A 26,156-nucleotide genomic window follows, 5' to 3' on the forward strand; every position below is an offset into this window, starting at 1 on the left:
CTTGTCGCTATTATTGATGTGTGTGTTGCTCCGCCTCTTCTGGACTAAAACATAACACACACTCACACTGAAGCTTTACTCGAGCACAGCTGATTTTTAATCAAATATAACGGTATATAAATCACATATCAACTCACAGAAGAGACGAACAGAAGCGCAGTTTGCAAGGCAAGTTGATGGTCTCTTATGTTTCTCTGTGTGTTTTGGTGTTTATGAGGCTTAAATCTGCTCGCGTCGGCCTGCTGTTATTCTGCTGCTTAAAGCACTTTAGTCCGTGTCTTATCTGTATGACACATTTGGGATCAAAAACTTGAGCTTAAATCCTTTGCTGCAGTGTCACGTTTCTCTAAAATGAATGTAATAATGAAATGAATCGCCGTGATTTGTGGATGTTTAATACAGCGTGCCCGCTCGCGACGGGATGTTTTGCATTCCATTCATTGTGGTAAAGAGTATCGTTAGTGCACTAAACTTTGGGAATCGCTATTAAAAATGTTTTTAGACTGTTAAATGTGAGATTAGATATGTGAAACTGTGCTAGACATTACTGTTTCTCCCCCATATGAACAAATGCTGCAGTATGCTTCAGTATTTACTGGAACTGTTACAGTAATTGTAGTGTGCAGTATACTGTAGTAATAACTAGACTTTGTTAATGTATACTGTAATATTCTGTAGTATTATATATAATATATATATATATATATATATATATATATATATGTAAATAGTGTATTTTTAATTATTTACTATGATAAAGTTTAAAACAGCAGTATGTAGGAATTATGTAGTTCAGTATGTAGTGCATTTGTATTTAAAGCAGTTTCTCTGCATTGCATTTACATAAATTTTGACATTGACAACACTGTTTGTTTTGAAAGAGAGTGAAGAAGAAGTATGTTTCATCAAACTAAGTATGAACCAGCAAAACTTAATGAAAAAAAAGCCAAAATGCAAATTGTGTTCATTTTGAACAGTAGGGACCAAAAGTGATGTTCAACAGTACATATATATTTTTGAAGATGTATTAAATATGTGAGAATTTGAGCTTTGAGAAGAATTAAGGGTGCTTAGCAAAGCACAACACACAACAAGGCAGAGCGGGGCACAACAAAGTAACGCTTTTTGACTTAGTTAGATTAATTTTTTTTACACAATCAACACACACACATCTCTGCTACAAATGAACACTTAACGTTTGTTTGTGGGTCCTACAGTTATCGTACAATTACACCGAAAGTGACAGGAGTGCAAATGTGACAGCTTACACCATAGGTTGGGTTAATAATAACAAACAGAGGGTTTGTTGTAACACCTGCTAGAAAATGTAGTTTAAACACAAATAATTCAATCAAATTCTGTCTATATATACTAAAGGTGGATATTGTTTATATATCTCTCTATAATAGATAGATATCCACACATTTATCCATCCATGATCCTTCATCTAACCATCCTTGTATTATGCATCAATGCATATAGATTTTTTGGGCTGAACAGTTAAGACAAAAAATATCATAATTGTGAGTTATTTCCCCGATATTGTATTAACAGTTATAAGGTTGATGAATAGTTACAGTTTTTATTTCATTATCATTGTATACTGAGGCTTAATTGTAACACTGTGTTACACAGTGAACACTCTTTGTTTAATATCTTAACCAAAACACATAAAACCTTTTCACAAAGTCACAGGAGGTCATCTTCTGATAGTAAGAGAAAAAGACCAAAAGCACAGATAGCTCAGTGCTGTATAAATATGTAATGTAGCTGTCTTACAATTAGTTTGTGCCCCGCTCACCCCTACGAAACATTTAAAGTCAAGACCCAGATTAGCTATTTAAACAAGATCTGATCAACTAAATATTAATATCTGAAAAAATTGTAGCCAATGTATGCTTTAAAACTTCTGAACTTTTTATTTTTCTGTGCATTTTTGTATATTCAAATAAAACAAGTATTTCCTTTTTGGCAAATCATTACCTTAACCAGGTTTAGTTTCCTCCATTCTGTGCAATGCACCTCATATTTGTGATCATTCAAATAAAATATTGTACAAATCTGCCCTCCAGATATCACTTTTGGCCACAACTGTATGTACTGTTTTATTAAAAAAGTCAAATGTCAATGTAATATAAAATATATTGATATCATTTTGTAAAAGTAGTACCTTAACCAGGTTTATTTTTCTTCATTCGGTGACCTACCCCTCAAATTTTGATGGTTTAATTAATACTAAAGGTGCATTAAGGGAAATATTTTACAAATCTGGCCTTCGGATATCACTTTTGGCCACTACTGTATGTACTGTTTTATAAAAAGAAGCCAAAATCTATATAATATAAAATATATTGACATATATGTAGGATTATTGTATAATTTTATGCTGCATGTCTATATTTAATAGATGACATTTTGAAATTATTATTTTTTATACATAACAAAAGACATCTGTAATGTAAGATCCCACAAAACTTAATATACAGTCAGGTCCATAAATATTGGAACAGAGGCACATAAAGGGGTTTTTCTTTATCTTGGAGAGGATAATGCGATCATCAATTACTGTTATCCTATATAGACGTACAAGATTTTTATGTTGCTGAGCTCACCAGTGTGTTGTTTTTTTTAATCAGGATGTACCAAATTGTTGATGTGGCCACTCTTAATGTTTCTGCTATCTCTCTGATGGATTTGTTGTGTTTTTGAAACCTAAATATGGTCTGTATCACTTGCATGAACATGTCCCTGAATCGAATGATTTGGGTTCACAGCCACAGCTTTCAAATGCAATTGCCACACTTAAAATCAACTCCAGACCTTTAACATCTGTCATTCATGAGGAAATTATACAACAAATAGACAATACCTGTCCATAAAACAGCTTGTAAGCCAACTGTCCCATTACTTTTGACCCCTTTAAAAAGGGGGAGCTACATATTAAACGGCTGTAATTCCTAAATCCTTCATCCAATTTGGATGTGAATACCCTCAAAATAAAGCTGAGAGTGTGCACAATATTCATAATATGACAGTAACTGGAATACATTTTTGTAAACAGCTAAAATAACACAAAATGTGCCTCTGTCCCAATATTTATGGACCTGACTGTATATATATATTGCCTTTGACATGATGAGAATGTAGTAAAGTATTATTTTACAGTAAAGATTACATGTTGTGCGTTTTTGATAAATCGTCTCTGTATTAGTTTTGCTATTTATACCCACACCAGCATGTGTTCCTATGGAGGAATCTCAGCACACATCAGTGCTAACAGACTGAAAGCAGAGGGCAGGGGCTCTTTCGAGCAGGCCATACATTTCCAGAACCAGGATTTTGAAGCCCTCAGACAGGAGTGTTTGGAAGGAGGTTACCTGTTTGAAGATCCATGCTTTCCCGCTGAGCCTCCGTCTCTTGGTTTCAAAGAACTTGCACCGTATTCATCTAAAACCCGTGATGTGGTGTGGATGCGTCCAACGGTGAGGAGAATATAATGTGTGATGTCATTGATCCATCAATAATTATTAGACTAAAACTTTATAGAAAAAAATGTTAATTGCACATTATGCTTTTGGTGTGTGTTTTTATTCAATAGTTAATTCAAGGTGTGATCAGTTTGTGGTTGATCATATAATTGCAGGTACATCATGAGTTCGTGTTGTCTGAATTAGTCAACTTTGTTATTGTTAAACTCTGTTACCAAGGTAAAGCAACACAGTTGATCGGATGTGACAGAACTGGCAGTCATGCACAGAAAATCTCTCTCGCTCTCTCTCTCTCTCTCTCTCTACACTATTGTTTCCTCATTCTTATGTAAACCTTGTGCGTTCAAAAGACCTCATGATGTATGCCCCAACATTAAATTACACATTACATTAAGTACAATGCTAAAAACAAAGTTGTGAATGCTGAGTTAACGCTATATGCTAGTTATGCTATATGCTAGCGCTGGGGTCTCCAACGTGGTGCCCTGCCCACACAGAGTGTGAGGTGCCCGCCAAAGCACATTCTATTAATAGTCTCAATTGTAATATTTATTTATTACATTTTTATATTAGCTTGGCTTGGTTTACGTATGTTGACATTTTAGACAATACTAAAACATATCAACAAGTAAAATAAGATAAAATCAACAAGTAAAACAAAACAGTTTTGAGTAGACTATATTAAAAAGTAAAGATTTGCCCACAAAAAGGTTGGAGACCCCTGTGCTAGCGTTTAGGCAGAAGTTTTACTATTGATGTTACAGTTACGTTTTGCAGGTCCATACTGAGAAAAACACAAACTTACCACTCAGAGACGTCCATTAACAATCTCCAAACAATTGACTATTGCTCAAATTCCATATCTTTGTCAGGCTCAAACATAAGATCTGTTTACACAAACACAGAGCTACTGAAATGAGCCGCTCTTTGAAACAGCCAATCAGAGCAGAGCTCAACATTATTATTTATGAACCTTTCAAATAAGGTAATAATAGACCATTTCATTCTAAAGGCAAAACCTAGGGTTGTAAATGGACATGTAAAACATGTCTCTGGATCATTTTTGCACTTAATAAAGCCACATACCTTCTATTTATATATCAGAGAACAGGGTAACATGCTGTATCAATGCATACTTTGGCACCTTAACTTGCATAAACTAAATTCTGAAGATTTTCTGAATGTTTTTTATTCATATAGTGAACATTAAACTAGTAATGCTTCTTTACATTTTCTATACACAGAACTCCAATTCATTTTATTTTCCTGATCTCTTTTTATTGACAGGGTATATCGGCCCTAACTATTAGCTTTTTTTAAACTATCGACCGATAGTGTGAAAACTTTAGACTGTAAAAAATATGTACAGTATTGTTCAAAATAATAGCAGTACAATGTGACTAACCAGAATAATCAAGGTTTTTAGTATATTTTTTTATTGCTACGTGGCAAACAAGTTACCAGTAGGTTCAGTAGATTCTCAGAAAACAAATGAGACCCAGCATTCATGATATGCACGCTCTTAAGGCTGTGCAATTGGGCAATTAGTTGAACTTGAAAGGGGTGTGTTCAAAAAAATAGCAGTGTGGCATTCAATCACTGAGGTCATCAATTTTGTGAAGAAACAGGTGTGAATCAGGTGGCCCCTATTTAAGGATGAAGCCAACACTTGTTGAACATGCATTTGAAAGCTGAGGAAAATGGGTCGTTCAAGACATTGTTCAGAAGAACAGCGTACTTTGATTAAAAAGTTGATTGGAGAGGGGAAAACTTATAAAGAGCTGCAAAAAATGATAGGCTGTTCAGATAAAATGATCTCCAATGCCTTAAAATGGAGAGCAAAACCAGAGAGACGTGGAAGAAAACGGAAGACAACCATCAAAATGGATAGAAGAATAACCAGAATGGCAAAGGCTCAGCCAATGATCACCTCCAGGATGATCAAAGACAGTCTGGAGTTACCTGTAAGTACTGTGACAGTTAGAAGACGTCTGTGTGAAGCTAATCTATTTTCAAGAATCCCCCGCAAAGTCCCTCTGTTAAAAAAAAGGCATGTGCAGAAGAGGTTACAATTTGCCAAAGAACACATCAACGGGCCTAAAGAGAAATGGAGGAACATTTTGTGGACTGATGAGAGTAAAATTGTTCTTTTTGGGTCCAAGGGCCACAGGCAGTTTGTGAGACGACTCCCAAACTCTGAATTCAAGCCACAGTACACAGTGAAGACAGTGAAGCATGGAGGTGCAAGCATCATGATATGGGCATGTTTCTCCTACTATGGTGTTGGGCCTATTTATTGCATACCAGGGATCATGGATCAGTTTGCATATGTTAAAATACTTGAAGAGGTCATGTTGCCCTATGCTGAAGAGGACATGCCCTTGAAATGGTTGTTTCAACAAGACAATGACCCAAAACACACTAGTAAACGGGCAAAGTCTTGGTTCCAAACCAACAAAATTAATGTTATGGAGTGGCCAGCCCAAAACTTGTGGGGTGATATCAAAAATGCTGTTTCTGAAGCAAAACCAAGAAATGTGAATGAATTGTGGAATGTTGTTAAAGAATCATGGAGTGGAATAACAGCTGAGAGGTGCCACAAGTTGGTTGACTCCATGCCACACAGATGTCAAGCAGTTTTAAAAACTGTGGTCATACAACTAAATATTAGTTTAGTGATTCACAGGATTGCTAAATCCCAGAAAAAAAAATGTTTGTACAAAATAGTTTTGAGTTTGTACAGTCAAAGGTAGACACTGCTATTTTTTTGAACACACCCCTTTCAACTAATTGCCCAATTGCACAGCCTTAAGAGTGTGCATATCATGAATGCTGGGTCTTGTTTGTTTTCTGAGAATCTACTGAACCTACTGGTAACTTGTTTGCCACGTAGCAATAAAAAATATACTAAAAACCTTGATTATTCTGGTTAGTCACATTGTACTGCTATTATTTTGAACAATACTGTACGTAGTGTCCGCGACGTCACCCATAGGTTTGTGAAGAGCTTTCTTGGAGCTTTCTTGGTCGTGGTCACTAAACATTAATCGCGTATAACCTGAAATGGGTAAAGAAGTGGGTCGTGGATGAAGCTGAGGTGACTGGTTGCTAAAACCACGCCTAGCTCAACTCTAAATTAAACGAATGTGTTACAAAAAAGTTCACCCCCACACAGGGAAAAATTAGCTATAAAGACTAAAAACACTTTTTGTACCAAGCTGTAAAAATTATTTTGTGCTGTAAAGTTGGGCATTTTAACATGGGGGTCTATGGGAATTGACTCCCTTTTGGTGCCTCCTCTAGCGGCCAGTCGATGAATTGCAGTCACTTCCGTATTGGCTTCATTACTGTGGGTTCACACCAGCCACGTTTGAGGCATCAAAGTTGTGTCTACCGCATCTAGTTTGCCGCTTGAACATGTTGAGTTTACTCGCGTCATTCGAAATTCTAGTCATCAAGACATTCACGCGAAAATTTGCGTCATGGGAGGGGCTTCTGCGACTCCGCTCACTTCCTGTAATCATGTCACTACTAGAGCAAGCTCCTGGTTGGTTACACGCGGGGCGTTTTTCCACCAAAGATCAAATTTTTCAACTCGCGCACTTCCTGCGGCAATGCTCAATTTGCGGCATTCGCGCGCACTAGACTCACAAATGAGTTGGAATTGCATCTACCGCACTAAACACCTCATTCGTTCCACGAGACCTCCAGACGCGCGTCAACGCGTCTTCACATTGACTTAACATTGAAATCACTCGTGCTTAAGGTTGCCCCTCGGTGAAAACATCTCTAGAAAATATTATATTGTTATGGCCTGTAACATCTTGTGATCCATGACAACCAAATTATTAAAAGAAGTAAAAATATAAAAACAGGAAAATATGGACTTTGGAGACCAAATGTACCTGCAATTATATAATCATCCATGTGTGTTCACTGGGAATCAAACACACTGCAAACACAATGCTCTACCAGGAACAGTATTTTTAAAAAGTTCAAAGGTGGAGTGTGTATTTTGTCACAGCTCATTTTAACCATTCTTCCCTTCAGGAATTTTTAGGAAAACAGAGCCATAGCCATGTGCAGACATATAGTGCAACAGCGCTTAGGGAAAGTGTCCTTTCCTTATCTTTCTGCCCTCCCTCCTCTATTTTTGATTTATGTCTCTCTACAACACTCGTAAATAAAGGCAAAACGGCCAAAAAAATAACTTACTGTATAAATAAGAAACACAAAAACATGTGTCACATCAGTGGTTGATTTACACATTGATATAAAACATTTTTTATCTTACTCCACCTCTGAAAATATTTGCTTTTTGGCTGACATTTCCAAGCCCTCTTTCAGACACTTCCTCTAACCAGTACAACTATTCAGTTTCCAAATATATTAAATTTCACTCTAGTTTTTCCCATGAATATCCTGTTTTACTTGAAAATATTTAGGCAAACATTAAGTAGCATGGCTCTCACTGTGGCCCCCTCAGCCCTACTTAAGTTCAACATGAGAATCGACTCATATTTACCCGAGCCGACCCCACCCTTCACCGCAGCTGTTGACACTTAAAAAAAAATCACATACACTTGGATCACAAAGATACTCAGCCACACTTAGTCATACAGCATATGATCAAACTAAAGCCCTCAAGGGTGCTTTTATTCAGACCAGTCATTATTGTTACCGTTTTGAGCATAAAGTTGGCGTGGCAGAAGTCTGTATGTATCTGTAAGCTGAGAATAGGTTTTGCACAGAGAAAACAAAGACGTTTGGGTTGCCCTATCCTCATTTAACCCCTCTAATCTCTTCTTTCCCACAGGAGTTCTGTGATGATCCACAGTTTATTTTGGGCGGAGCTACGAGGACAGACATCTGTCAGGGAGCTCTGGGTATGTGGTCTTGTTTAACATACATGATCGGTTTATTTCCTGCAGGTTTTATATTATATAGCAGCAATCTCAAAGCGTGAGTCATGAGAGAGCAGCTAATATATCTGGCCTCGGGTGTGCCTGCTTCTGACTCATATGCTTCCTACTGACCTTGAGTCAGTGCATGCTTGTAATCATGCCAACTTTTAACTTTGAATGTAAATGTAAGGGGTTTGACTCAAAGTATCTGGCTACTCAAAGTATCTGGACGCTTAAGATGTATTTGTAGGAACGTCATTGAATTAGGTGGCAAAATATCAAACCCAATGCCATCTGCAAGATGCTAGATTTTCTTAAAGGGATACTTCACCCAAAAATGAAAATTCTGTCATCCTTTACTCATCATCATGTTTGTCTAAACCTGTATGAGTTTCTTTATTCTGTTGAACACAAATTAAGATATTTTGATGAATGATGATAAGCACACAGCTGATGGTACCCATTGACTTCCGTAGTAGGAAATAAATACTATGGAAGTCAGTGGGTGCTATAAACTGTGTGGTTACCATCAAATTTTCTTTTTTTAATTACAGATACTTTAAGTCTATTGAGTAGAGAAAAAATACTTCACCACTGCAAAAAATGACTTTCTTACTTTTTATTTTTGTCTTGTTTTCAGTTAAAATATCTACAAATTCTTAAATTACGATGTATTTTCTTGATGGGCAAAATTACCCAGGAAAATAAGTCTAGTGTTTAGACCAAAAAATATAAACTTTAAGTAAATTAGTGCTTTAAACAAGCAAAAAAATCTGCCAATGGAATAAGAAAAAAATTCTTGAAATAATAATAATAATACATTTTATTTAAAGGCATCTTTTATGGCACTCAAGGACACCTTACAAAAACTTAGTAGAAGGTTTAGAAGACAAGTTGAGTGTCGTCGGAATAGCAGTGAAATTGAATATCATATTTCCTAAAAATGCTACCAATTGGTAGAAGATAAATAATAAACAGAAGGGGCCCTAAAACCGAACCCTGGGGAACACCAGTGACAACATTAGTAGGCTTTGATTTAAACTGTTTAAGTTGTACAAATTGAATACGATCTGTGAGATAAGAATGAAACCAGTTTAAAGCTGAACCAGTGATTCCAATAGATTCCAGTCTGTTCAAGAGTAAGGGATGTGAAATGGTGTCAAATGCTGCGCTAAGGTCAAGAAGGATTAGTATTGTTAAAAGACCAGCATCAGCATCCAGTAATAAATAATTTGAATTCTTGACAAGTGCAGTTTCAACACCGTGAAGAGCACGAAACCCTGATTGAAACTGCTCATACAAGTTATTAGAAGACAAATGTTCCTGGAGCTGTAGAGCAACAATTTTTTCCAGAATTTTCGACATAAATGGCAAATTGGAAATAGGTTGGAAGTTATCAAAATTCTTTGTGTCTGTCCCAGGTTTCTTAAGAGTAGGTGTTATAACAGCAGTTTAAAGTGCTGCAGGGACAGTACCAAATACGTTTACTTTTTTCATAAACACTTAATTCAAGAAATTTTTTCTTATTCCATTGGCAGATTTTTTTGCTTGTTTTGAGCACGGATTCTCTTAGATTTTGTATTTCTTTGTCTAAAAACTGGACTTATTTTCCTGGGTCATTTTGCTCATCAAAAAAAAGCATCTTAATTAAAAAAATTTTAGATATTTTTACTGAAAACAAGACAAAAATACTAAATAAGGAAGTCAACACAAGGAAGTGTACACTGCAAAAAATAATTTTCAAGAAAAAAATTATTTTATAAAATTGTTTTTGTCTTGTTTTCAGTAAAAATATCTAAAAATTCTCAAATACTTCACCACTGCAAAAAATGACTTTCTTACTTAGTATTTTTGTCTTGTTTTCAGTTAAAATATCTAAAAATTCTTAAATTACGATGTATTTTCTTGATGAGCAAAATGACCCAAGAAAATATAATATTTAAGTGATTTTGTGCACAAAACAAGCAAAAAAATCCTTCAATGGGGTAAGCTAATTTTTCTTGAATTTTTCTTGAATTTAGTGTGAAAAATGTTCACAATTTTTTTGCTTACCCCATTGGCAGATTTTTTTTGCTTGTTTTATGCACAAAATCATTTAAATTTGATATTTTTTTGTCTAAAAACTAGACTTATTTTTTTAGGTCATTTTGCTCGTTTATTTTTACTGAAAACAAGACAAAAATACTAATAATTTTTTTTCTTGAAAATCATTTTTTTGCAGTGTACTGTCCACTTCTGCATATTAAAGGCATAGTTCACCCAAAAATTTATTTTGATGAACACAAAAAAAGATTAATGATAAGCACACATCTGCTGTCACCATTGACTTCCATAGTAGGAAAACAAATAATATAAAAGTATTGTAATTAATGATGGAGAAGATATTTTGATAAATGATGTTAAGCACATAGTTGACAGTGCCTGTTGAATTCCATTGTATTTGTTTTTCCTACTATGGAAGTGAATGGTTACCATCAGCTGTGTGCTTTCCATCATTTATCAAGTTATCTTCTTTTGTGTTTATTAGAAAAAAGAAATTCATGCAGGTTTAGTACAACATGAGGATGACAAACATAACATTTTTGGGTGAACTATCCTTTTATACTATTATAACCAGAAAGTGGTATCCGTTTTCAAGACAATCTATTGTTTTGTAATTTAAAACCTACTAAACGTTCCTTTTTGTTTTCTAAGAAAAGTGTGCTTGTGCTTTCTTCAAAATAGATGCCGTTTGGTTTAATATTTTGTTACAAATCCAATTACATTTACACATGTTTTTCTGCAGCAAATTAGTTTGCCCCATAGAGGACAGCTTGTGTAAAAAACTATCCAATTCATTCAGCCTACTGCTGGCCCACTTTTACAGTTTGGTGGTTATGGAAAATTCCTCTGCTCTGAGCTGGAGATGGGAACGGGATGGTAAACAGGAATGGGTTCACACATTCAAAATAAACCCCACCTCCCTCTCTCTGTCCCCCTGCTGGATGTAGATGATAGTTAGACTTCTGTATCTTATTAAAAAGCAACAGATGAATATTTGTTGGCTTTAGAGAGTCTTTAATTCATGAAATGTATACAGTATCAGTGTTTAAAGTGCCCATCTGTTTTATATTTAATTTTTTTGTCAGGTGACTGTTGGCTTCTGGCTGCTATAGCTTCACTCACTCTTAATGAACAGCTTTTACACAGAGTTGTTCCTCACGGACAGAGCTTTCAAGATGGATATGCTGGGATTTTCCACTTCCAGGTTTTGTAAAATAGCCAGTGTGCACCACCAGTTCAGACACTTGACTGAATTTGTATTATATATGATGATTCTAAAGGAATGGTTCACCCACAATTATGTACAGTATATGACTGCCTTTATTCAGTTGAACACACATAATTACATTTCAAATGCAATTGTGTTATCTTATTATGGGGGTCAACGTGGTGAAGCTCCAAAAAGCACAAACATCCATCATTAAAGTAATACAGATGCCTTCAATGGGTTAATATTAACTGTATGTCTCCTGAAGTGTAATGATAGGTTTATGAGAGAAATATTAATATTTAGTTTATTTGTTGGCAGTGTTGGGTAAGTTACTCAAAAAAGTAAATAATTACTACACTGCAAAAAAATTATTAGATTCTTAGTATTTTTGTCTTGTTTTCAGTAAAAATATTAAAAAATTCTTAAATTAAGATGTATTTTCTTGATGAGCAAAATTTTTTTGTCTAGTTTTTAGACCAAAAATATAAAATTAAGTGATTGTGTGCAAAAAACAAGCAAAAAAAATCTGCCAATGGGGTTAGCAAATTTTTCTTGAATTTAGTGTTTAAAAAAAAGTTTAAGATTTTTTTTGCTTACCCCATTTGCAGATTTTTTTGCTTGTTTTATGCACGAAATCACTTATATTTGATATTTTTGGTCTAAAAACTAGACTTATTTTCTTGGGTCGTTTTGCTCATCAAGAAAAGGCATCTTAATTTAAGAATTTTTGATATTTTTACTGAAAACAAGACAAAAATAGTAATACTAAGAAATGTTTTTATTGAAAATCATTTTTTGCAGTGTAGTTACTAATTACATCTTTAATCATGATAATTGTACAAATTACTTATAATTAATTACTTTCAAAATCCTATTTAGTAAATGGTACAAAGATAGACTCGAATAAATCATATAAAAAAACATAAATCATTCTGGTCACACTTTATAAGGTCCAATTCTCACTATTTACTAACTATTAACTACTTTTGCCTCAATATTCTCCTAATAACAGCTTATTAATACTTAGTAAAATAGTTGTTAAGTTTAAGTATTAGTAAGAATTGGGTAGTATTATGGATGTAGAATAAGACATCAGACATAGAATCAGGCATTAATATGTGCTTTTTAATTATTAATAAACAGCCAATATCTCAATAATATTAATGCTAATAACCAACCAGTTTTCAAGGAAAAAGTAATTAAATTACAGTAACTAATTACTTAGTAACTAGTTACACCCAACACTGTTTGTTAGCTTAACTGCGGGTTCACACCAGATGCGTTTGAGGCGTCAAATGCGCGTCTAACGCGCGTAGTTGGATGCTTGAACATTTTAAATGTATTCATTCACGCGTCAAAGCCGTGCGTCAAATTCTAGTCATTGAGACATTCACGCTCCTGATTGGTTAACGTGGCGAGTTTTACCGCCAAAGTTCAGATTTTTCAAATCGCGCGCTTCTCGCTGCAACACTTAATTTGGGGCATTTGGAATCATTCGCAAATGAGGCGGAATCACCTGTACCGTGCCGCGCTAAACGCCTCTTTCGCGCCAACGCGTCTTTACATTGACTTAACAATAAAATCACTCGCGCTTGACGTCTCTACCGCTGCTGGTGTGAACGCAGCATAATACTACGTACACACTAAACGTGGGGCATCGCGTTACTCGCTATATATATATTACTCGCGGGATTTAACTTCGTGTCATGCAAATTTTTTGCTCGAGTTGAATAATTTCAACTTGGGCGAAGACGCGTTTGAGGCGAATAGCGCACATTTTTGCAGCAAACGCGCTGCCCATATTGCGTCATACGCATCGCCCCACGCAAGGATGCGTCTAATTGTGTCTTTGCATTGACTTTGTATGTAATCTATTTGCGCAAATCGTTGAACTTGCATCTGGTTTGAACCCAGACTAAGAGTTATTTAGAGAGTTATTTTAGTTTTATTTTAAATATATTATATTTTATTGTTTTTTATATTTTATATAGCCTTTATTTTATTTTATTTTATTTTATTATTTATTTTTTGTAGTTTCGCTATAATCTTTTGATATTTTATTAGATTTTGTAACTTATATTGCTGTGTCATTTATTCAGTTTTAGTTTTTCTTTTCACTTAATAATTTTAGTGCTACAACCCAAGCTTTACTGCAAACATAACTGACCACCGTATATCCACGGCGGTCGATTCATTACGTCTGTTTTCGGCTATTCTGCAGTTCTGGCAGTTTGGCGAGTGGGTGGACATTGTGATTGACGATCGACTGCCGGTCAAAGATGGAGAGCTCATGTTTGTCCACTCAGCAGAGGGAAATGAATTCTGGAGTGCCTTGGTTGAAAAAGCCTACGCTAAGTATGTCCTGACATTTATTTTTTGCAGATAAACCAAATATTACTCGAAGTGATAACGGTGTGCTTGTTTATGTTCTGCCAGGTTAAACGGCTCCTATGAAGCTCTTTCTGGAGGTTCCACCACGGAGGGTTTTGAGGATTTCACCGGTGGCGTCTCCGAGATGTACGAGCTCCGGAAAGCTCCGAAAGATCTCTACAGAATCATCGGCAAAGCCCTGGAGCGAGGCTCACTGCTGGGCTGCTCCATTGATGTGAGAAGTCATATTTCAGCCAAAATTTCAAATGATCATTTTTCACTTCCACATATGTTTCTTTAAACAAGTATGATTGTGTACCAGATCACCAGTTCCTTCGACATGGAAGCGGTGACTTTTAAGAAGCTTGTCAAAGGTCATGCTTACTCTGTGACTGCTCTCAAACAGGTAATCCTCCATCGCATATATGCCTATGAGTCTTTATGTCTTCATGCACAGCATCTCTCTCCGATCTAACAGGTGGAGTATAGGGGTCGTACAGAGAGGCTCATCCGTATCCGTAACCCTTGGGGTCAGGTGGAATGGACAGGCGCCTGGAGTGACAAGTGAGTAAAAGTCTCAGTGGGTGATTCTCACGAAAACTTGGTTTTAAACATGTCAAGCATGAAAATGTAAAAATTGCTTACATTTACTTCTTTTCCCACCAGACATTGAAAAACAAAGTCTGGAGTAAATGGGAACATTAATTAAAACGTTTACTTATCATTTAACACTTTTTGTAACATAATTTAAAAAATTAGTCCTAAAAAATCTCATTACCGCAACAGTCAGAAAACATCAACACTGACATATTTTCAAAATGACATGACAAACCTGAAAGAACATAATTTGGAGATTCTGCACATGCATTTAAAATCAAAGTATTATGCTTCTATTAATTAAATTAACATTTAATAAGCATCTGTTGCGGTAATGATAATCAAAATGTCGTGTAAGCATTCTGACAAGACAATATTTCAAATTAACTGTAAAAAAATGATCTTACCTGGTAGCCATCTTGAAGTAACTGGTCCATGTGCTTGGTCACTCAAAATCAAACTTTATTAAATTCTGTATGTGTGCTTAAACTGTTCTCAAAAAGTGTTGCGGAGGATGAGAACATCAGGCATGGACACATCATTTTCCTAATTTTTCTTTATTATTAATATTCATGAATATTCAATAAATATTTTTTCTGTCATCTAAAGTAGTCTAGCAAAACATCCATTTATTTTTTTTCTTAATATTTTTGTGTTAATTTGATTAAATTACAACATAACGCATGTTCAAACACAGCCGGACACATTGCGGTAATGAGAATTTCAGCAGAAAATTAGATAAAATTTACAATTATAAATTCTTATGTTGAAATCACACATTGTGCAAGGTAGAACACAGTATTGTGTTAATTCTGATGCTTTTTAATGTTACTGTATTACACATTTTAAAGCTAAAATCATTAGTGCCGTGGTGTTTCAATGGTTTCGTGAGAATCACCCCAGTTCAGCCTGCATATGAGAGTAAACTGAGATCAGTACAATGTGATTCCTCCACAACTCCCCTGAATGGGATGAGATAGATCCGTCTGAGAAAGATGATCTGCATTTACAGATGGAGGACGGAGAGTTTTGGTAAGTGCTTAATACATCTATAGACCAACAAGATTATTTCAGATCATAAAGTATGACTCCCTTTTCCCGCAGGATGTCGTTTAGTGAGTTTTTGCGGCAGTATTCCAGGTTGGAGATCTGTAATCTGTCTCCTGATGCCCTGAGCAATGATGAACTGAGCCACTGGAACACCATCAAGTTTCACGGCACCTGGAGGAGAGGTAGCACTGCAGGAGGCTGTCGAAATCATCCCAGTAAGTGCACTAATGGCCCTTTACCATTGCATAGTACCCCACGGTTTGGTCTGGGTCAAGTCGGGTCAGCTCACCTCACTTTGGCTTGATTAGCTTTTCCATCGAGTTTAGTAACACTTCAAAGTGGGAGGGATTATAGGCATGTCGTTATATTTGCTCTGCCTACTGCTGTGACATCATACAAGTGAGTTAATTCAACCAAAAATAATGTTGTCTCATGTTGTTACAAATCTGTATACATTTTTTTCCTTCCACGAAGGAAGATATTTTGAAAAATGTTTGTTACCAAACTGATCATGAGCCCCATTCACTTCCATAGTAGGAAAAAAATACTATGGACCGTGTCTAATCCTACACTAAACAAGGTTGTTTTGGTTTAATGTGGCGTTCACAGGCAAACATATGTCACAGTCATACAGTAGTATCTGAGCCACAGCACTTATGTGTTTCCGTCTTATTTGCAGACACGTTCTGGATTAATCCGCAGTATAAAATCACTCTAATGGAGGAAGACGATGATCCAGAGGACGAAGAGGTGGCCTGCAGCTTCCTGGTGGCTTTAATGCAGAAAGACCGCAGACGCTATCGTCGGCAAGGGCAGGACATGCACACCATCGGCTTTGCGATCTATGAGGTAAAGGGCGAGGGATTCTAATGATGTTTTTGCTTACAACATTTAAAGAAGATATAAACTGATGGATAGCAGAATGAAAAAATAGGAAAGTAAGATAAACAAGGTACACTCACCTAAAGGATTATTAGGAACACTATACTAATACTGTGTTTGACCCCCTTTCACCTTCAAAACTGCCTTAATGCTACGTGGCATTGATTCAACAAGGTGCTGAAAGCATAAACATAAGTGTTGCCCCATATTAATAGGATAGGATTAATAGGAGATTTGTGGGATGCACATCCAGGGCACGAAGCTCCCGTTCCACCACATCCCGAAGATGCTCTATTGGGTTGAGATCTGGTGACTGTGGGGGCCATTTTAGTACAGTGAACTCATTGTCATGTTCAAGAAACCAATTTGAAATGATTCGAGCTTTGTGACATGGTGCATTATCCTGCTGGAAGTAGCCATCAGAGGATGGATACATGGTGGTCATAAAGGGATGGACATGGTCAGGTAGGCCGTGGCATTTAAACGACGCCCAATCGGCACTAAAGGGCCTGAAGTGTGCCAAGAAAACATCCCACACACACCATTACATCATTGCATTAATGAGAAATTGAACCTAATAATCTTTTAGGTGAGTGTATTTCTAAAATTTGCAGTGGCAGCTCGCTTTTCCGAGGGGCGCAAATTCAAAAAAAGTGTTCGGAGTGTCATGTGTGTTGCTCGTGTTTTCAAAATGTGTGTTTGTTGTTTTGTCAAAATAAGTGCATGCTGCACACGCGTCAAAACCGTTTATGATAAAAGAGACGCTCACGTTCAGAAAAATACAAGAAAGACTCCCTTAACAGTAAACTGTAATTACGCATGAGATTATGTGAGTATCTGGCAAACGCGAGCGTCTCTTTTATCATAAACCCTTTAGACGTGTCTGCAGCAGGCGCTTAATTTGACAAGACACGTGATACACATAGGTTCACTCGACGCGCCGAACACATATTTTGAAATTACGAACCACACAAATGACCGGCTACTTACATGATGTGACGAAGAAAGAAGTCACCGGCCGCCACTGACTACCTGTATACACTCTTGGAAAAAAATGGTACAAAAGCTGTCACTTGGATGGTACCATTATTAATTATAGATGGGTACCACTATGTACCTTAATGTACCTTTGTGGTATACCTATATGCCCTTTTGAGTTACTTTTTGAAAGGGTACCACGTCAGGGACAGCTTTTTCTGAGAGTGTACAGTTTAGCAGACATTATAGAGAGCTATGTATTAACAGTACAGATTAAAATGGGATGATAATAACTACACCAATGTTGATATTTCTCCTCTTCTTACACCCCTGCAGATTCCTGAAGAGGTATGGATCCATATCATCAATTACTACGTTTAATAGGTTTTCTTACAGCATTAAGCCTTGTGTACTTCCGTATACAAGTGATTTACTGTATTTATTTTTGTTCACAGTAATCTGAATGTTAGTTCATTAAAACTATACTTGTTAATTTAGCCGTTGTATACACACACTGGAACAGCATTTGTTTTTTTTTACAGATGTCTTTTTCATCTATCTGCAGTACGCAGGTTGTCAGAACGTACATCTTAAAAAGGACTTCTTCTTGGCACACTCTTCGTGCGCTCGATCCGAGACCTTTATTAACCTGCGAGAGGTGAGCACTCGTCTACGCCTGCCGCCTGGTGAATACATCGTCGTTCCCTCCACCTTCGAGCCTAGCAAAGAGGCGGATTTTGTCCTACGAGTCTTCACAGAAAAACAATCACAGACAGAGGAGTGTAAATGTGTGGTTGTGGTAATGTCTTGTCTGGTTATAAGAAAGCCCAAAAATGAGAATTCTGTCATTATCTAGTTCTATTTTTCCATACATCTCCAGATCAAATGGGTTTATTGTTATATTCAATGATGATAGAGTGAATTTAATGTGATCCTTTGAAGGCTCCTTGTATGGTGGCATGGAGGGGACCTTTGTGAAAAATGTTAAATAAAAAACTTTTGTTAACAAAGGTCCCCTCCATGCAAACTTATTTTTGAGCTTATTTGTTTATTCTGTTATTAAGTTAAATCTGTTTTCTCTTAAAAGGGAGTTGGATGATGAGATTTCAGCAGACTTGGAGGATGAAGTGAGTTTCTGAGGCTAAATAGATACAAGTTACAAATCTTGAGACCAGTGGCTTGAGACTCTTAGGCAAACATGGCTTGTTTGGTTTTCTTTCAGGAGGAGATTTCAGAGGATGATATCGATGACTCTTTTAAGGCAATGTTTGCTCAACTGGCTGGAGAGGTGGGTGAATATTTGGCAAAAATTCAATTGAAAAAGCTAATGTAGAGTTTACAGTATTTAGGGCTTTATAAGAAGTGTCCATTAACTCTTGAGTTACTTGTAAATTATGATTTTTATGTCTGTTTTAGGATATGGAGATATCTGTTCGTGAACTAAAGACCATTCTGAATCGAGTCGTGTCCAGACGTAATTAAAACAAATCTTCTGTTCAGTTCTATTGAAATGATCCTGTGTATTATTATTGATTTAAATGAACTGTGTTTTTTCCTCTTAGACAAGGACATCAAGACAGATGGGTTCAGCATGGAGTCCTGTAGAACTATGGTCAACCTTTTGGACGTATCCTTCAGTATTTACAAAATCGTTCCAGGTTTAGTCAAAACTTAAAGGCACAATATGTCATTTTTGGTCGCTAAACAACAATAATGGTGTAGCTTGATGATGTTGTGAGAGCGTGGAATGATAGGAGTTGAAGTCTTCACCTTTAGTGTCGATCCGACACGACTCTATGGACAGGACTCACAAAATATGTTTATGGATGATGTATGGCAGCAAAAGCGAAAACTGTGAATAACCTGGACATGACACCATTGACAAGCAACCCTATGAACAGGGATTTAACGCTTTTTAAAAACTTTGCATACTCTGAGAATTTAGGATAATGTAAGCAGACTTGGATATACAGTATAGAGCTCCTGCAGTTGACGTCACGCAGCCTAAACTCCGCCTGTTTAGCAGGCAGTCTTAACTAGACAATTTTAAACCAGAATGTTTATACTTTACAAACCTTACTATTTCAACATGTTGTATAAGGGTTTCATGTTTACTAGTAACCCTAAAATAACATAAATATAACACAAAATGTGGAAAATAACTGCTGATACACGTTAAAAGGCATTATAGGGATCAGTTATGCTTCATCTATTACGTTTTGGATATCTATATCTTTTGAATTAACGTGTGCAATGAACTCTTTTGCCATGAAACTCCTGCTGGTGCCATTCATTTTATATTTGCTCCTGGCTTGCATTGCCTGCCAGTGTGGTGGTGTAAACAGAATGGGTCATGTCATGTCCAGACCTCTATTAATACAAAAATCGTACATATTGTGCCTTTAAGTGCTATTACTACACTGCAAAAAATGACTTTCTTACTTAGTATTTTTGTCTTGTTTTCAGTACAAATATAAAAAAAACTCTTAAATCAAAATATTTTGTTAATAAGCCAAATGACCTAAGAAAATAAGTAGTTTTTAGACAAAAAAATATAAAATTTAAGTGAATTTGTGCTAAAACAAGCAAAAATAAATCTGCCAATGGGGTAAGAAAAGTTTTCTTGAATTAAGCGTTTAATAAAAGATTCAAGATTTTTTTTGCTTGTTTGTTTGTTTTCAGCAAAAATTCATTTAAATTTGATGTTTTTTGTCTAAAAACTAGACTTATTTTCTAGGGTAATTTTGCTTATTAAGAAAATCCATCTAAATTTAAGAGCTTATAGAAATTTGTACTGAAAACAAGATAAAAATACTAAGTAAAAAAGACTTTTTTTGCAGTGATAATGAACTAAATGATGATTGTACGTTATTTTGTGCGGTAATTGACAACATGTCCTGTGATCAGTCAACCTGTCTTTGTTTTTATTCCTGACTCTGTGCTTCTTCAGAAAGATGGAAGTGCCCGGTTGGGATTAGTAGAGTTTCAGATCCTTTGGAACAAAATTAGAAAGTTGCTGGTTAGTGACTTTGTTTTTTTGCATTTTAGTCCATTTGAAGCATTGTTTTATTTTCCCTCTGAAACGTTAATAGATACTGTTCAGTAACATTTCATACCTTTTTCTAAACACAGGGGATCTTCAGAGAATTTGACATTGATAAATCAGGGAATATGAGCTCCTATGAGATGCGTCTTGCAGTGGAATCAGCAGGTAAGCGAAGCCCCTGTGATCCTGACTTGCCCACAAACAAATCAATAAATGATAAAATGACAATGTGACCTGATGCATCTCGCTTGTCTTCTCAGCAGGCTTCAAGCTTAACAACAGACTGCACCAGATTCTAGTAGCCAGATACGCGGAGAACGAAGTCGTCGATTTTGATAACTTCATCTGTTGCATGATCAAACTGGAGTGCATGTTCAGTATGTTTCGATTTGTCACACATAGTGCCTAACAATTTTTTAAACTTATACTCTTTATTTCTGCATGGTCTATATAATCTTGTACTTCCTTGTAGAATCTTTCCAGCTGTTGGACAGAGAGGGAACCGGAGAGGCTGAGATGAACTTATCAGAGGTGATCTATCTTCATTTCTTCAATTTTAAATTAAATAAATTGAGCCTTATTTATCAATCTAAAGTGGAACGAGTGCAGAAATTATATTACCAAACACCTCATTCACAACTCAAAAACTTGGGTTCACAAAGTCAAACCTAGCATAACAATTGATTGCCCCTGGTCACATCCATATTGATAAATGCCCCGTTTGCTGTCGTGCACTCGTTTCATAAATGAAGCCGATTGTCTACACAACAACTTGCTTATCACTTGTTTCTTGTTTATCAGAGTGGCTCTTCATGGCGATGTGCGGTTGAGCATTCCCGGCGCAAGAATGTGCTGCCAAGTGCCTCAAGACTAAACTCTTCATGCAACGATCCCACTTTAACGATAATGGTTAGAAAAAAGTGCCACTGTTTTTTTTAAGTATTTGTTTTAATTTAAATAGAAAATATTGCTACTGCACAATAGAGAATAACACTGTATGTACGTCTGCTGTCTGAAGAGGACCTATATTCGCTGCTAACTGTTAACATGTCTGAGGAAAATCACATACGTGCCAGGCATATGTAACAAACATCATTTAACAAGTTTTGCATTTTTTCCTTAAGGAAAACTAGCCTTTGTTTCTTAAAGGTTAACTGCTGATAGTGCCACAGGAAATGCAACTAATAAGAACCACTTTACAGCATTGCATGTTTTCCTAACAGGTAAACTTATGCATCCTATTAAAAAGCCTTAGATGCAGAATGCAACAATTGTATAGGCTGTATGTCAGTATTGTCACTGATCTCATGTAAGCAAAGCACTTCTAATATAGCTTAAGAATAAAATCTTATAACTTTTGTTGAGTGTTTTATGTTCTGAAAAGGATAAGCACTACACGACAATCATAAGTAAGCCATTGCTTCAGGAAACCTTTAAATCATTATTTTTCCAATGTCCGTTTGTGAGAAAAATGCTTTTATCTACCAATTGTAGGCCAACATATCAGTGCATCCCTAATAACAATCTACATTTTAATGAATTACTAAAGCAAATATAGTAATAATACATTTTATTTTAAACAGTCACAATAGCAGACTTCTTGATGGGCAAAGTACAAGTCTTGTTATATTACAGACAAAACATTATGATAGAAAAAGGTACATTTGGGATTTGCCAGAATATAGAAACAAGGATCTACACTAATCGTTGAGCAATAGCTATCAGTTTCGAATATTCCCCCTCCATTTTGCGCAGATGTGTCGGTAAAGGAGCTTTGATTCTAGTCCCAGTGGGGTTTCCATTATCTTCAATTAAAACAACATTATTTGAGTCGAAACGTGGTGTCATACGTGCTCCAGGCATCTTTTGACCCACTATGAGAGCTTTTTTCTTCTGTCCTTTAATAGCCAGTAAGACTTTGTCTCCCACTTTACCGACTCCATTCTTGGTGTAAACGTGAATAACTTTTGGTGGACGGTGGTGTTGGGCATTTCCAAGAGCGCTGTTATCGACCACTCTCACTCGAGTTAACTTCTGAATGGCAGCCACAGCCGCAGAGACACTGGAATGAGATTAGATAATATAATAGTGCTTCTTCAAATATATACATGCAAGATAAATAGCATTATAGCTTGGAGTAATATGACAGTAAGGCAATAAATTCAACATGATATGGTTAAACCAAATTTGTTAATGTAATGTTTATAATATATTATAAATGACTATGACTTAACCATATGCTGAGAACAAAACATTTGATCCTACAATGTGTAGCTTCAATCTACCAAACCCCAAGTTTTTGAGTCATCAGCCTTAAAAATGTCCTTATGTTTTATAGTACACTCTCAAGAATGATGAAGTCGAAATTAACACAAGACAGAATATTTACCTGAAAGCTCTTTGCTGTATCAGCTTGGGAAGAATCATCCCAGATAGCGACAAGGCCATATTGACCTGAGAAGAAAACAAAAAGCCAAAATGTTCTTAGAAACGCGTTTTAATTTATTTCGAACAGCAATAATGAAATCTGACACCTTTAAATTATCTATCTCAGACAGTTTTAAATGCTTGCAGCGAATTAACGTGAGCATCTATTTTACTACTTGCCAAAATGTTATTGTAATTGGTGTAAAATATAACAAAATAATAAAAAAAATACCTGTTTAGATCATTCACACCACACCAATGTCACGCACAACTCTATTGCACGTCATAACAAGGCGACTTGATTTCTTTTAGTAGGCATGCGTGGAAACTAACGGATCATTAGCGATACCTACAGGCCTGGCGGTGCTATTGACATCAGTACCCGGCTAAAATAAACAAAATCTTGATCACATATGTTGTTCGTATAAAATAAAAACAATAAGAACATAGAGGATACAACTAAAATAAAAGGTCCTATGAGTAGATATTGACGTTATTTCTTTTAGTTGACTTCCGTGGAAACGAACTGATCATTAGCATCACCTGCAGGGCTGGCGGTGCTATTGACATCAGTAACCCTCTTAAAATAAAACAAAATCTTAAACTGTTACATGTGTTGTTCGTATAAAATTTAAAACAATAAAAACACAGAAAATTAGACTAAAATGAAATTTCCTATACGTAGATATATCTTTAGATTATTTATAAGAATGTAGTCATGGATATGTATTACATTGCACAGTGTTTTATTAATTTCTGTATGCATCACAAACATTTATTTCCGCAAGTATGTGTAGATTTTTTAATTTATATCATCCATAACTTACATTCTGGTGACGTTTTGAAATCAACAGCTAGAGGTCATTAGTGGACTAGAAATGTTCATTAAATGCTTAGGGGCGGTTTCCCGGACAGGGATTAGTCTAGTCCTAGACTAAAATAAATGTAAGAGCTGTCCAAACTGAAAACATATTGCAGTGACATATCTTAAAATACATCAGTGCCCTTTGTTTTGCCTCAAAATCCACACAAGTAATGTTTTTAGTAAGGTATGTTTGTTAAAAATAGTTATATTTCCTAATTTAAATAAGGCCTAGTCTTGGTTTAAGCTAATCCCTGTCCGGGAAACCACCCCATAGTGTTCGGGTTAGTTTTAAATATTTAACCACGATAAGTGTAGTTACAATCAATGACACGCAGATAATTTGTTTCAACGTTCATCATAGAAATTGAATAAACAGGTTAGATTTTTTTTAGTTAGGGTTAAATGTTGAGACTACAGTAAATTGTTGTGCTTGAAGCTACAGTTACTGTATAAAAAAGCCACGCCCCTTCACATCCGGGACTTTCTGGAAAAAAACACCTCAAACTGTCAAGAGCGTGAAAAGCACAAGCGATTTCATTATCTTAATCATCTTCTAAGATTAGGTTAAACCTTATAGTTGTGGCACGCTTATTTAAAGCCTTTGAAAAAGTACTTTATAATTAGCCGTACTGCTAAAGTTTGAGGTGACGGGCAGTGTCAGTTCGCGGCTGTCACACAGGCACGCGCGCGCACACATACACCGAAACAGTTTCGAGCACGAGACGCGCGCTCGCGTTTGGGCAGCGGGAGCTCGCCCGGGTCCCAGTCAGTCAGAACCGACCGTAGTCCCTATCGGAGTAGTGACGGACAGAAACGGTAAGAAACTGGATCTAAAGGAACCATCTTTGATGAAAGTCCAGTCAGGTCACTGAATCTAAACGCGTGAATTAAGAGAAATAGCATTGAGTGACATTTACTCACTTTATGCCGTTGAGGACATGCTAGCAAGCTAACAGCTAACTTCAGTCACTTATGCTGAATGTAACTTTGCTTATTTCATGTTTTTTTATATTTCACCCAACTTTGTTGAATGGATACCTGATGCGTTTAACTACCGTAGCCCTTTTGGTATTTAGTGACATTCGGGAAAAAAGTACTTGAACTTAATCTGGCACGCAGCTGAATGAGTGTTGGTTTATATTTAGCACCTCAGCTGAAATATCAATGCAAATATAGATTTTATTTATAGATCAGTTTACATTAAATGTAACTGAAACTTCCGATAGGGCGACTACAAGTTTATATTTACCCATTAATACATACAAAGGCAACGATGATGCCAAATACAAACAACACAATGTGCTGGTAACAGATAAAACCTTGTATCAAGTTCAGTAAGGCTCAGATGTTTGCCATGTCGTTTGCTTATGTAAAACAAATTGTTTATTGTGTATGAGATCTTTCAGAGAACGAATACAAAGAGATGAATCTGAAAGTATTTTAAGAATCAATCTAAAACCATAGGCACGTTTTAAACCTTGCCAAACTTGTGCCCCATGCCTGTGATATTTCTCTGCTTTGTCACATTTTATTACGAGCCCTGTGTTGTGGTTTGTGTGTCTGGTGTTCTTCATCTCTGAGGCCGGACACATATGACTAAAGCCTCTATTTGTGGGTGTATGGTGATAGTGTGTAAGGGCAGGCTTATCTAACATGCATTGTTTAGCCTGCATTTGTAATGTTTTATGAAATAACACACTGGGATGGCTGAAGTCCTGCTTAAAGCGACAGTTCATTCAAAATTGAAAAAATGAAAATATTATATATACATTTCTTTGTTCTGCTTAAGAATGTTTGTGACAAAGCAGATCTGGGGCACCATTGACTTTCATTGTAGGAAAAAAATACTATGTAAGTGAATGGTGCCCCAGATCTGTTCGCACTTGCCGAGTCTAACAGTCCTGCGTTGTTAAAACTCTACTGATGTCAGAGCAATGTACTATTCATTTTCAGGAGAAAAAGTAGTACACTTCCATAATATACTTAAAGTGCTCTATTGTCGCACGCTAAATTTGTACTTAATATGCTAAAAAAAGTAATCTTTAGTACTTCTTAAGATGTTGTTAAGATTATCTAAGTGTACTTATTTGTGCTGTTTTGAGACACCATGAATGTGAAAAAAAAGGCACTTTTAACATTATATCTCTGTATTAAAAAATATTTATTTAACACTTGTATTAAACTTGAACCCAACTTTCATACAAAGATGGGTTCAAGTTTACTACAATTGGTAAAATACATTTTTATCACATTTTTGTTCATATTTATGGTGTCTCAAAATAGCACAGTGAAGTAC

General features: G+C 36.0%; 3 protein-coding genes across 13 annotated transcripts in view; 2 read left to right on the forward strand and 1 right to left on the reverse strand.

Annotated features, from left to right (window-relative positions):
• Positions 1 to 20: 20 nt before the first annotated feature.
• capn1a (calpain 1, (mu/I) large subunit a) lies at positions 21 to 21,927 on the forward strand. The gene is made up of 22 exons (XM_073873575.1): positions 21 to 168; positions 3,236 to 3,482; positions 8,305 to 8,374; positions 11,521 to 11,639; positions 13,867 to 14,000; positions 14,082 to 14,250; positions 14,338 to 14,421; positions 14,494 to 14,575; positions 15,566 to 15,644; positions 15,717 to 15,877; positions 16,342 to 16,511; positions 17,859 to 17,870; positions 18,088 to 18,299; positions 18,610 to 18,649; positions 18,745 to 18,810; positions 18,939 to 18,996; positions 19,085 to 19,149; positions 20,473 to 20,541; positions 20,655 to 20,733; positions 20,832 to 20,945; positions 21,041 to 21,099; positions 21,372 to 21,927. The coding sequence occupies exons 2-22, from the start codon at positions 3,237 to 3,239 to the stop codon at positions 21,396 to 21,398; spliced, it is 2,115 nt and encodes a 704-aa protein (XP_073729676.1). The 5' UTR covers positions 21 to 168; position 3,236; the 3' UTR covers positions 21,399 to 21,927.
• Positions 21,928 to 22,125: 198 nt separating this feature from the next.
• mrpl14 (mitochondrial ribosomal protein L14) lies at positions 22,126 to 23,375 on the reverse strand. Its single transcript, XM_055169736.2, has 3 exons — positions 23,228 to 23,375; positions 22,958 to 23,022; positions 22,126 to 22,630 (listed from the first exon to the last, which is right to left on the reverse strand). Exons 2-3 carry the CDS (start codon positions 23,014 to 23,016, stop codon positions 22,264 to 22,266), a joined length of 426 nt encoding a protein of 141 aa, XP_055025711.2. The 5' UTR covers positions 23,017 to 23,022; positions 23,228 to 23,375; the 3' UTR covers positions 22,126 to 22,263.
• A 966-nt stretch (positions 23,376 to 24,341) lies between these two features.
• The window catches only part of lrrfip2 (leucine rich repeat (in FLII) interacting protein 2), a 47,541-nt gene continuing 45,726 nt past the window's right edge, over positions 24,342 to 26,156 (forward strand). For 3 of the 11 annotated variants that reach the window (XM_055170136.2, XM_073873580.1, XM_073873582.1), the window contains exon 1: positions 24,343 to 24,676. The gene's annotated coding sequence lies outside the window, so the exon portion shown is untranslated. Of the gene's footprint in view, positions 24,677 to 26,156 lie in introns of all 11 variants that reach the window. The other 8 variants (XM_055170141.2, XM_055170143.2, XM_055170142.2 and 5 more) reach the window with 6 other exon arrangements.

This window comes from Misgurnus anguillicaudatus, chromosome 11 (assembly GCF_027580225.2).
Source record: "Misgurnus anguillicaudatus chromosome 11, ASM2758022v2, whole genome shotgun sequence".
NCBI classification, from domain to species: Eukaryota; Metazoa; Chordata; class Actinopteri; order Cypriniformes; family Cobitidae; genus Misgurnus; species Misgurnus anguillicaudatus.